General features: G+C 38.4%; 1 protein-coding gene and 1 pseudogene across 1 annotated transcript; one reads left to right on the top strand and one right to left on the bottom strand.

Annotated features, from left to right (window-relative positions):
- Positions 1-639: 639 nt before the first annotated feature.
- LOC107035103 (olfactory receptor 2G3-like) lies at positions 640-1,572 on the top strand (annotated as a pseudogene).
- A 7,514-nt stretch (positions 1,573-9,086) lies between these two features.
- Positions 9,087-10,016, bottom strand: LOC140694388 (olfactory receptor 5AR1-like). The gene has a single exon (XM_072957652.1). The coding sequence runs from the start codon at positions 10,011-10,013 to the stop codon at positions 9,087-9,089; it is 927 nt and encodes a 308-aa protein (XP_072813753.1). The 5' UTR covers positions 10,014-10,016.
- Positions 10,017-11,871: the final 1,855 nt, after the last annotated feature.

The following is an 11,871-nucleotide window of genomic DNA, read 5'->3' as shown; positions in this document are numbered from 1 at the left end:
GTTCTATCATTATCCTTATTGTAAATATAATAAAATCATCAACGACCCCTATTGCATGGAAGTTGTGAAGCTGGGAGAATCGGCACTTAGTGTGACCCATCACGGGTTTTGCTGTTGGTGTGCACAGTCTTTGTTCTTAGGGTTTCAGCATGTCTAAATACTAGAAAGCAGAAAATTGCATCAGGGTGATACAGGAGCGCAAGCCTCTTCTGGCCTTTATTTTTAAGTTCATGAACAGCACATCAAACAGTGTCTTTTTTGGCTTTTACTTGAGTTGTTCTGTGTTGGGTGTCGAACAAAAACATAATCAGATCTTTCTGAATAGGTGAGCGTGAGCAAGGCTTTGAAGACTGCATATGATTTGAAAAGATTATGAGCAGCCAAGAGGGCCTCCCCTCAGAGTAAAGGCTAGAATATCTGTTTAACTTAATCAGTGTTTGAGTTTGAATATTCTTTTGGAATATCCCCTTCAATAGCAGAGAGAAAGCTTTCTGCTTGTAGTACAACTCAGATACTCAAGATATAATCTCCTTGCTATCTTATTTTTATCTTGAATTTTCAACACTGTGATGTATAGGGCATTTGATTTTTTTTTCTTTAGGTGAGTGAATGGTTCTATGAGAGGGAGGTGACCAAGAAATGAATCTGATAAAAACAAACTTCACTGTGACTGAATTTGTGTTACTGGGGCTCTCATTTCAGCCAACGATAAAGCTCATTCTTTTTATTATGTTATTGTTCTACTATTTGTTAACAGTGGTGGGGAATGTTATTATTATCATTATTATCCAGATAGAACCATTTCTCCAAACCCCCATGTACTTCTTCCTCACTAACTTATCCTTTCTGGACATCTGCTATACATCCACCAATGTCTTACAAATTCTGTCCAACATGGTGGGGAAAAGGACAATCCTCTTCTCCAGCTGTGATACTCAGATGTTCTTCTCCCTCTCCTTTGGAATGATTGAATGTGTTCTTCTTGGTGTCATGGCTTATGACAGATATGTAGCTATTTGTCATCCCCTTCATTATACTCTCATTATGGACCAGAGCACCTGCATCCAGTTGGCAGCCATTTCTTGGTCCAGTAGTTTCCTGAGTTCCATGGTCATCAACATCCTCACCTTGAGTTTGCCCTACTGTGGGCCCAATGTTCTGAATCAATTTTTTTGTGAAGTTCTTTCCATCCTGAGGTTGGCTTGCACTGACACCTCAGTTACTGAGATGGTTGTCTTTATCTTCAGTGTCATCATTGTCTTCATTCCTTTTCTCTTCATTGCTGTTTCCTATACCAGAATCCTTCAATCAGTCCTCAGGATTTGATCAGCCTCTGGGAGGCACAAGGCACTATCCACCTGTGCTTCTCATCTGACAGTGGTGGCCTTATTCTATGGAACTGCCATCTTCATGTACATGAGACCCCAGTCGAAGTCCTCCAGGACTGGGGGCAAGATCACCAAGGTGTTCTATACTGTGGTCACACCCATGCTCAACCCCTTGATCTACAGTCTAAAGAACCAAGATGTAAAAGGAGCTTTAAGGAGAGCTGTTGTAAAACAGAGGACATGAGACCTCTTAGTGTGATGCTGAGGTTAACTGTTAACCTAAGATAATGGACTTTCCAATATGAAATGATAGAATAAAAAGTGGCTGGGACAGTCAACATCTGCCCTATCATTCATAAAAGACACTTGGTTCCAGCTGCAGACTCAACAAGAAACATGTCTCCCCCAAGGGCAAACCATAAATTTCAGAAAAAGCATCCTTTATTGAGTGACTACTAATTTCTCACTCCTTGAGAAATCTTGGTTCTCTAAAATCACAGACTCTTTGAAATTAATTGCTCCAAATTATATCAGTAAGAAGAAACATCTTACTCCTGCTTGAAGGATGTAAAACACTTTGGTGGGGAGAAGCATTCTCAACTTTCAACTCAGGTGCAGAACTTCAGATAGGGGTCTTTGGTTGCAACATACTGCATCAATCTTAGTTTTGTAGTTTCCGAGGAGACAGGACCCTGCATCTACTTTGTGGTTTAAACCTAATTTTGACCCCTTTATACATAGCCCTGCTTTGCAATGAATCTCTCAAAATGTTGCTTCATTTAAATTTTATCTTAACTCCACCCTCCCCCCAAATCCTAGTGTGTGGTATTTTTCTTTGCAATGGATTAATAAATCTGATTTTATGTGACTTATAGGCTTATTCCTGGTGGTCTTAGGCTGATTGTATGGACGGGGGATAGCAATGATTAGAAATGGAAGATTTGGTCAAGGATTAATAGATTAACTAATTCATTCACTACATATTGTTGAAGGGCTATAGAATAGAACTTTAAATAAAATAGAAATAATTTCTTTATATATAGATATTTGTAATATACATATACTATACACACTTCCATTGACAAATTGTGATAATGGATTAAGGGACATGATTATCAAGGGGTGGTGACAGACAATAATAGGAAAGATGACCTTCTCTGAGGAGGCTGCACACAAAGGAAGGACAGGTAGGAGTCAGATCGAGAAGAGCTTCTGTTTGGAGCATGGTTGTGGACAAAGACTGGAAATGTGAGATGGTTTGTTCATTTGAGGGAATAAAGGAAACTATTGAGAAACAGGAGATGTGGCTGGAGAGGCAGACATGAGACGGACTATGCAGGGCAAAGCTGCTTATGGTCAGGAGCAGGGATGTACTCTCCGCAAAGTGTAAGCGTTATAAAGAAGGGTGGTATGATACCACTTATGTTTTTGAGAGGTTTTCCTGGATGCTGTGTGGGAGACAGATATACATATATGTGTCACAAATGGGTGGAAAGAAATATGTCCTCTGTTTTGAAGCTTTTCAACCAGTGATACCTTTAGTAAAGAGTTATTCTTCAAATTAAGAGAATAGCAAAATATAACTTCAGATTAGTCTACCTAATAAACTTAAATATGGCCTTTGACTAAATTATTACATAAGACATAAGCAATTCCTAAAATTTTCTCACTTGTTTATTTCATGATTTAGATAAAATAAAAATCATATTTCCCCTTTTGCAGATATCCAACAGTTAAATGCCACCATTTCTTCTAACTGCATACAAAGGTTGTATACAATCAGCAAATACATATGTGAAGTCTCCTTAATGAGATAAGTAATGTAGACATCACTGGTTTAGAATTGACTTAAAATGTAAAAAGCAAGCAATCAATCATCTATCTTTATCTAGACATCTCTATCCTCTCTAGAATAGAGTTATTATGAATTGATGATAAAGTTTATATATTATAAACCTGTCAGAATTTCTTCAGAATTTGCTTTCACTTTTTGGACATGGCTGATTAATTTTAAGGTCAATAATGCAATATTGAAACGTTGTAATGTCATCATTGTAGGTATAGAGGATATAAAAAACACTACAACCATACATTATGTTACCAGCTTTCCTAATGGGTGTCTTTCCCTTTAAAGTGAAAAACATTAATTCAGCATTCCAGTTAATAAGTATGAGGATTGTAAAATATTGAAAAGGAAGAAAGTCCTGGTGAAGCTAATTATTCCTCATTAGTACCATTCTTGCAGCATAATTGGAAAGCTGAACTGCTTCTTTGCTATCATCTGTTTTACCTCTTGCCTTCATTTATTCCTATAATAGTGCCTTTTTTAGGCTATTTGAACTTGCTGTGAATCAGCTCACCACAGTCACAGGCAATGTGAGTCTTCCATCAAGTGCTTCACAGCACAACACCGTCTAAATTCTGACTAATCAAAACATCATGCTGAACACAGCCATGGGCCAGACACTTACAGAGCTTCCCTAATCACTTCCCCAGTTCTAGTTGTGCCTGCCACTTTCTACCATGTTGCACACTTCCCTGTTTTACAGAACACTGGGCTAGGACTCAGCAGAAGTGAGCTATCATACTCATAAGGGGTGTATGTTTTAATGTTATAGTGGATTTACATGTGAATCTAGCCCAAAGGACAGCTGCCATTAATTAAGCCCCAAAGTGCTTAAATACACTCCTTAGGATTTTCTCATATTTTAATATCTGGATTAGAGCACTTTTGAGAGTGAAATGTAGCACTGCTGATACTTATCCCAGGACAATGGGCAAAAACTCCTGAGCAAGGGGGGCCATTGGCCATGGTAACACTCTTGCTTAGTTCTCACAGAAATCCCACACTGTAGGCATTACTGGTACCATTCTGCAGATGGGAAAACCCAGAAAGTGAGTTCAGGAATGATTTCTAGAAGTGATGGTTGATTTGTGACATAAAGCAGAAGCAAGTGTTTTCTAGGTGGGTTAGTGGTGTTTGAAGCATAGACTCATGTAAGCAAAAGTATGCAAAGGGAGGAAGTTTAAGGTGTACTTGAGCTCGACGTAACTTGAACTTCTGGGAGGTGGGATGTGGGAGGAAATGACTAAGATGAAGCTGAAAATGTAGAATTTCACATGTCATCCATGGGTGGCATTCATGGTGTTGATTTCATCATGGGCTCCCATTCCAGTCTCCAGAATAAGGCTCATTATTCTCACTAACTAACTTTGCTCTAACAGAGCTAAACACACAGATACCAACACACCTGCTTCCAAAGCCCCTCACTGGCTGCACATTTTTGGTGTCTGACTGTTTGAAGCAATCTGGACACCAAACATTTCATCTCACTTCTTTCTTTTCACAAACTTCTTTAAGTGTTCATTATGAGTTTGCTGTTGTGAGAGGGACACCAGGTACATCTCACACAGTGTCTGCATTTTAGGCATTTAGACGTGTATGTGCATAACTATAACATCCACACACAATCAAAAGAAAGTTACAAATGAAATGATTTTGCTGTTCAGAAGAGTAAGTTTTTTTACCAGCCCAGTAGGTCAGAGAAAGAGGGTGTCTGGAGGAGTAGTATTTAGCTGGTCCTTGAAGGAAGAGCCAAGTTTGGATGTTCTGAGACATGGAGTTGGGATAATCAGGGAAGCAGGGAGTAGAAAGAGGAGAGAACTGGTGAAAATACAGAGGTAGAAAAATGTCAGGGCCATTCAAGAAATAGCTTTATAGGAGAATTTGTTGCACAAAGAGATCAGGGAGAAATAATACCACGTGGTGTTTAAGGAAGAGGACTTGGAATGCCAAGCAAAGGACTTTGGCAATTTTATAGCTTCTGTGTTAGGGAATAGGGGTTAACTGTGGAATAGGACAAGGAATCTTAGACCCTAATTATTCCAGGTAGCCTCTCTATGGCAGATACTGAAGGGAGAGACTTCAGCTTACATTCCTCCCCTGGGAGAAGACCACACATAATTATGGCTAAAGGTAAGAGTTTTATTCAAGTTTTATTAAGAAAAGCATACCATCTTATGCCACTAAACCTATCTGAAGTAGCCAATGTCTACTTGGATTTACCCACCTAAAGACTGTGTTGCTACACTGGTTTCTCCAAAGGTCTTTCTGTGGATGGATATGTGACAGGACTTCAGGGAGCAAAGAGGTATCTTCTCCAGAATTCATGAGTGATAAACTCCCTACAGTCCAAGTTACAAATTCCCTTGTCCTTAAATTGGTGCCAGATCTTGAGCTACATTCCAGCTTTGCCATCAAACCTTCCCACTGGACAGCTGGCCAAAATGGCCCATGGAACAGTCCCATGGTTTCCAGCCTCTGTACCTTTCTTCACTATGTTTCTTCCTTCTGTCATTCCCTATTGGTTTGCTTTCCTGTTTAATTTCTGGATCTTTCTTCAAAAACAACTCACATGCCCCCTCCTCCATAAAATTCCCTGATCTCCCAAAAGGAGGTGCTGCCTTTAAGGTGTGACTTCCCACAGCACTTTGTCTGCAGTCCTCTTCTCGTATTTATTGTTTTGTTTTCCTGTAATACATGATATATGCATTTAATTTATCTCCCTATGCATGTCAACTCAGTAAAGACAGAACATCTATATCTGCATTGATATGTACATCTACATCTACAAATCTACCCACCAAGTCTTAAGTCTTAAACACAGATTGTTTAAAAAAAGTCACCTGAGATTTTTCTTGTGTGTGGAAGAAGCAGAATTTAATTTCAGCTTTTTCTCATTCTGATCCCTTCCATCTTAACCACATCTGCACTGATTTTTGCCTATTATAACTCCTAGTGCAGTAGTTACCAACTCGTTTCTGATTAGAGAAAACAGCAGTTCATAAGATTTTTGCAGTCTATTATAGAGAGTATGATTGAAATGTCTGCTTTTGCTATGTTTTTAGTACTTGCTAAAGTTTTTAATGTATAAAGGAGAATTCAGGCCTTTTCAAACATCAGACATTTATTTACCACTTATTTGAGCAAATCCAAAGGATAGATGAGGTGTAAATAATAGCCCTTAGTTCATTGATGAATAGATTAAAGTACAGAGACATTATGGGACTTATCCGACATGATTACTGGCAGGACTGGGACAAAGACTAACATGATCCAACTTCCATCCATTTTTTCTCTTGTCATTTCAAGTTGATATTTGTGCTTCTAAAACCAATTACATGGGGAAAAAATGGCTTCCTCATTTTATGACAACACATTGACCCAAGATGACAGATAGTTAAGATGTAAATGAAAGAAAAATAGAAGGAGCTACTGTTTATTAAATATCTCTTATGTGACAGATTCTTTACAAGGATTACAGCATATCATTTGAAAAATGTTAAAAAGTAAGTTATTCCCATTTGTAAGATGAAATTAAGGCTTATAGAGATTAAGTAACTTGCCCAAGGTCCTACAGAAAGAGAGACCAGAATCTGAGTGAGGGCTTCTTTCTAAATAGTCCAAAGCCTGAATTTTGTCATAAGTCAGAGTGGAGAGTGCAGCCCCTGGGTCAGTTTTTGGTTTTACTACTTAACTTTGACAAGTTTTTTGTTGACTTTTCTATATGTCAGTTTTATTATCTTTAAAATGAGAATAATACATACATCTAATGATTGTGGTAAGAACCTAAACAGATTTAAAGTGTTTTGTTTATTGACTGGATACAACAATAAATTAGGAAAAAAAAAGTAGTCCTTTAGCAACAAGGTCAGTGAGTAGAGATACAGAAGTGGGATTCAAAGATCTTCCTTATTCTGAGGCAACTGCTCTTTCAATTAAGACATAGACTACTTGGTTCATAGTTAATGAAAATGGAAAGTCCTACCCTAATTTCTTGTTTTTCACACAGCATATAGATTTACACATTAGATTATATTTTTAAAAAACCTGAAGGCTAAATCTCTGGACTGTTTCAGGACTGACCACTCCACACCTGTATATTAAGCCCTTTACTTTCTCCATAATGTGACATCAGGGATGTTTTTAGGAATTCATAATATGACTGAGTGATTTTGAACCTGGTCAATTTCTACTCATATATGACACCCATTAGAAAGTGTGGTGAATCCTGAGTCTTTTATCTCTAAAACTCTTTAGTACCTTTCATGATGAATGAGGTTTCTCTTACACTTCAGGGCAACCACTGCATTTCCCTGACCTTTGACTATACTGTGTGAGAGGAAAGGCTGAGACAAAAACATTATTGTCAGTATTTGAAACAGATGGTGTGATGGAATTTCAGCACATCTGAGAAAACCTTAGCTCTCCTCAGTTCTCAGTCTGCTGCCTTTACCTGCTGCTGATACCTGGCAGTCCTGTTTTTTAATTCAAGATTTATAGCCTTGAGACCATGCAAAAAGGAGTTACATCCTCCTCTGTTGTCAGTCATTGCTACATCAAGGTTAATGAAACTATGCTTTGAGAAGGGCCTGGGGATGATGGTGGAAAGCATGAAGACACTTAACTGCCATGGAAAAGGCTAGGGTTTCATTGAGATTAGAAGAGGGGGAGAGAAAGGCATAGGGGAGATTGGGGATTGATCAGGACAATCAGTCCTGTATACATTACAGTCTTGCTAAAATTAGCCTTAGGGATGGATCTAAACTTTATCTTTCTTACAAAAAGTTCCAGAGTCCTAGAATCCTAGGGCTTCCCTGAGGGCTGGGAGGAGGTCAGTATGTGAGGTGGACAAAAATGAGATGACCACCCCTTTTGAATAGACCAAAGGGTCCAGTGATTATAAGGTGAAACCAACCACCTGACATAAGAGAAAACTGAGGACAGAAAAAAAGGGTGCTGTCAATACTCACATGCTTAGTTAGCAGAGCCTAATCTCAGATCTTATTCTTGGACTTTGCGTGGCTATTGATTGTATTGGTGGCAGCAGCTTCCGAGAGATAACAGAGTAACTGGAAGCACATCAAATTCCTATTGTTGGCACAGGTGTGTCTTACATTTGTGTCCTCTGGAGGCACAAATCTAGCATTTGTAAGTTTTTGCTGAATACACACGTGATTGGATTCTGGGATACATTAAGTCACTACTCACACCAGCCCCATTCCCACGTGTTTAACTAAATTTTCTCCGACTCCATTTCATAGTAGATATCTTTTCAACATTTGGGTCTGTCATTCCTCATGACCCTGAAAACAAATACACTTTAGAGTGAGTAGCTATTTATTGCCCTTCTCAAGTCCTGTCTCCATTTCTTATTGACATGTGAGCCAATTTTAAATAAAAAAAAATAATTAATGCATCTCACTCAGCATGACTTTCAGAAATACTAATTTATATTTGCTTCACACCATAGAGTTAAATTTTCCTGAAAATCCTCAAGAATTTAAGATTGACTTGCAGGGTGTTATGCTTAGTGAAATAAGTCAGACAGAGAAAATGATTGTACGATATCACTTATATGTGGAACCTAAAAATACAACTAATGAATGTAACAAAGCAGAGTAAGTAAGCTATAAGGACATACTGCACAGCACAAGGAATATAGCCAGCATTTTATAATAACTATAAATGGAGTATAACCTTTAAAATTTTTGAATCACTATGCAGTATACTTAAGAATTATGCAATATGATACATCAACTCTACCTCAGTTAAGAAAAAATAAGATTGATGCAGCAGGTAGCTGGCACCTAAAGTAGTGTTTATTGGAAAGTTATTTGCATTTTCCACCTTCTGCCATCATTTTTCTACCACTAATTTTTACATGTGGTAATAACAGATTTTCCCCTTTTTTGTTTTTATTGAGGTTTTTTTCTAATTAGATTTTTGAAAGCAGCTTTCACATCCTTGTTTTGTAAACTGTAGATCAAAGGAATCAACATGGGGATGATAACAGTGTAGAACACAGAGGCCCACTTGTCTTGATCCAGGAAGTAGCTGGATGTTGGCCTCAGGTACATGAACATGACTGTGCCATAAAAAAGTGTGACACCAGTGAGGTGAGACCCACAGGTGGAGAAAGCCTTAAGGCGGCCTTGAGCAGAGCGCATTCTGATGATGGTGATGAGGATGAAGGCATAGGAGATGAAGATGAGGATGGTGCTGAATTCAATGAAGCCACACACACTGAAGAGCAAGATCTCACTGATGTAGGTGTCTGAGCAAGAGAGGGCTAGAAGCAGTGGGATTTCACAGAAGTGGTTTATGATACTGGAACCACAGTAACTCAAACTGAAGGTGAGGGAAGTGTGGGCAACTAAAATCACCAGACCAGCCAGGTCAGAACCCAGCACGAGAGCCAAGCAGTCTTGCTTGCACATGAGAGTGCTGTAGTGGAGAGGTTGACAGATGGCCACGAAACGGTCATAGGTCATGGCAGCCAGGACATAGCACTCAGCATCCACAAAACCTACAAAGAAAGCAGACTGGGTGGCATAGCTGGAGAAGGAGATGATTTTGTGCTTTGCTAGGAAGTCAGCTAGCGTCCTGGGGGCAATGGCTGAGGAGTAGCCCAGGTCAACAAAGGAGAGGTTGCAGAGGAAGAAGTACATGGGTGTGTGAACCTGGGTGTCTGTTATGATCAGGGTAATCATACTAACATTCCCCACCATGTTGACCAGGTAGACCAAGAGGAAGACCACAAAGAAGATGATCTGCAGCTGAGGGTCTTGAGTGATGCCCATAAAGATAAACTCAGTCACCACTGAGTGGTTTTCTTTATCCATCTTTCCAATTTTATGTGTGCCTGGGTTTGCTTTATCATTTGCAGTGATTCTTAAAAAGTTTCCCAGTAATTAGATTCTATGACCCATAAGAGTAACTCAAATGACTTTGGTAAGAGCGACGGTCATTTGTCTTCTCCAGAAACCCAGTCAAATAGGAGAAGATGTTAGTGTCTTAGGGATGGCAAATTCTGCTTCTCTGAAGAAATTGGTGCCCTGTTGTCATTTATCACATGGTACCAAATGTTTGAGCTGATCTGTGCAAGTATCTCCCAATTAATTAGTAAAGAATAACAGATTTGAGTGTCTCTTCCTTCTTTCTAAAACAAAGCAGATAATGGATAAACACTAACTCTCACTACAGATAGGCACACATAAAAAAGGAAAGATCCAGTGGTCTTAACATGTAACATATCACTCACACACACATACACGCACACACACAGAGAAAGAGAAATACTTGGAGCAGAGGGTGATAAATATTAGAAAAAGTAGTGAATAATAATAATTTTTAAAAAGCCAGGAGTTAATGGAATATCAACTATATGGCAGAATTTTTAGTGCTTTCATACATTACATAATTTCATAGTCACTAGAACTATATTAAGTAAATGCCAGCATTATCTCCATTTTATATCTGAAATGAACAAGGCTAGATACTAAGTAACTTTAGCACAGTCAACAGGCAATAAACAGCAGAGCTGGGTCTGTCTGAGTGTAGAGTCTACTTCACTTTATTGTCTTCTGTGAATGTGTGATTTGATGAAGTTGATGTATCTTTATTTTTGTGTCTGTCCTTCTTTTTTCTGCCTTTCCTTTTATGCATGGACACAGAATTAGTCTCTGGTTTCCCTGATCTTTAGAAACACCCAGAAGTTTGGCCTGAAGCATAATCAGGGTGAAGACAGAGCTGTGTCTTTGGACAATCTTATTGCCTAGCCAACAGTTCATTGCACAGCTCAGTTTGGGGTTAAGACTCAAGGGTCCCTGTCTCAGGGGAAATAGAGAAAGTGTTATCCAACTCTGTGGGCAAAAGAAACATGGATTTGGTAAACTTTTTCTCTTTGATTGGAGGGATATCTGGTCCATTGAAGAATTCTAAGAAGGAAGTGGAAAACCAAACCAAACCCAATCAAACCAAACCCAAACATGAAGTAAGTTTGTAATAAGTAGCATCCTCTACCTAAACCTGAAAGGAGAAGTCATGCTGTCTCTTCTCTAATTGGTTTACTGCTTGAGAAAGACAAGAAAGCAGAGTAGTATAATGCATCTTTCACGGGGGTGTGGCTATCTTAAATCCTGGGATGATTGATAGTAGTGCCCCCATCCTTAAGTTTCTGCACAGAACACAAGCAGCTGCAACAGAGAAGCTGCTCTAAAAATGAGTAATCAAAACCATACATTTGTCTGAAAGTTTATAATTTGTAAAGTACTTATATTTATCCCTATTCAATTCTTTTTTAATATGTTGTGAATGTGTGCATCATTCCATCATACCTTAGGTCAATTAGGAAACAGAGGATGAAAAAACAAACCATGGAAAAATTATTTGAAAAAATACAGTTCTCATAAAGAACTTGTACCCACAATATAGAAAAAATTTAAAATTTAATAATAAGAAAATAACCCCAAAAGAATGGGCCAAATGTTTAAACAGACACTTCACCAAAGAAGATGTTTGAATGACTAATAAATGTATGAAAATGCTCTAGTCATTTGTATTATGAGCACACAAATTAAATTTATTGTTACAATTTTATTAGAATGGTTATTGCTAACTGAGCTTTCCCTACACATTTATTAGAATGGTTAAAATTAAAAACATGTGGGTCATACTGATCATTGACAAGAAAATGGAAGG

The sequence above is a fragment of the Vicugna pacos genome, unplaced genomic scaffold (assembly GCF_048564905.1).
Source record: "Vicugna pacos unplaced genomic scaffold, VicPac4 scaffold_21, whole genome shotgun sequence".
In the NCBI taxonomy this organism is placed as follows: domain Eukaryota; kingdom Metazoa; phylum Chordata; class Mammalia; order Artiodactyla; family Camelidae; genus Vicugna; species Vicugna pacos.
This window is presented reverse-complemented; position numbering and strand designations above follow the sequence as displayed.

Coding starts and splice junctions, on each gene's coding strand:
- LOC140694388 (XM_072957652.1), bottom strand. CDS start 10,013: ATGGATAAAGAAAACCACTCAGTGGTGACTGAGTTTATCTTTATGGGC.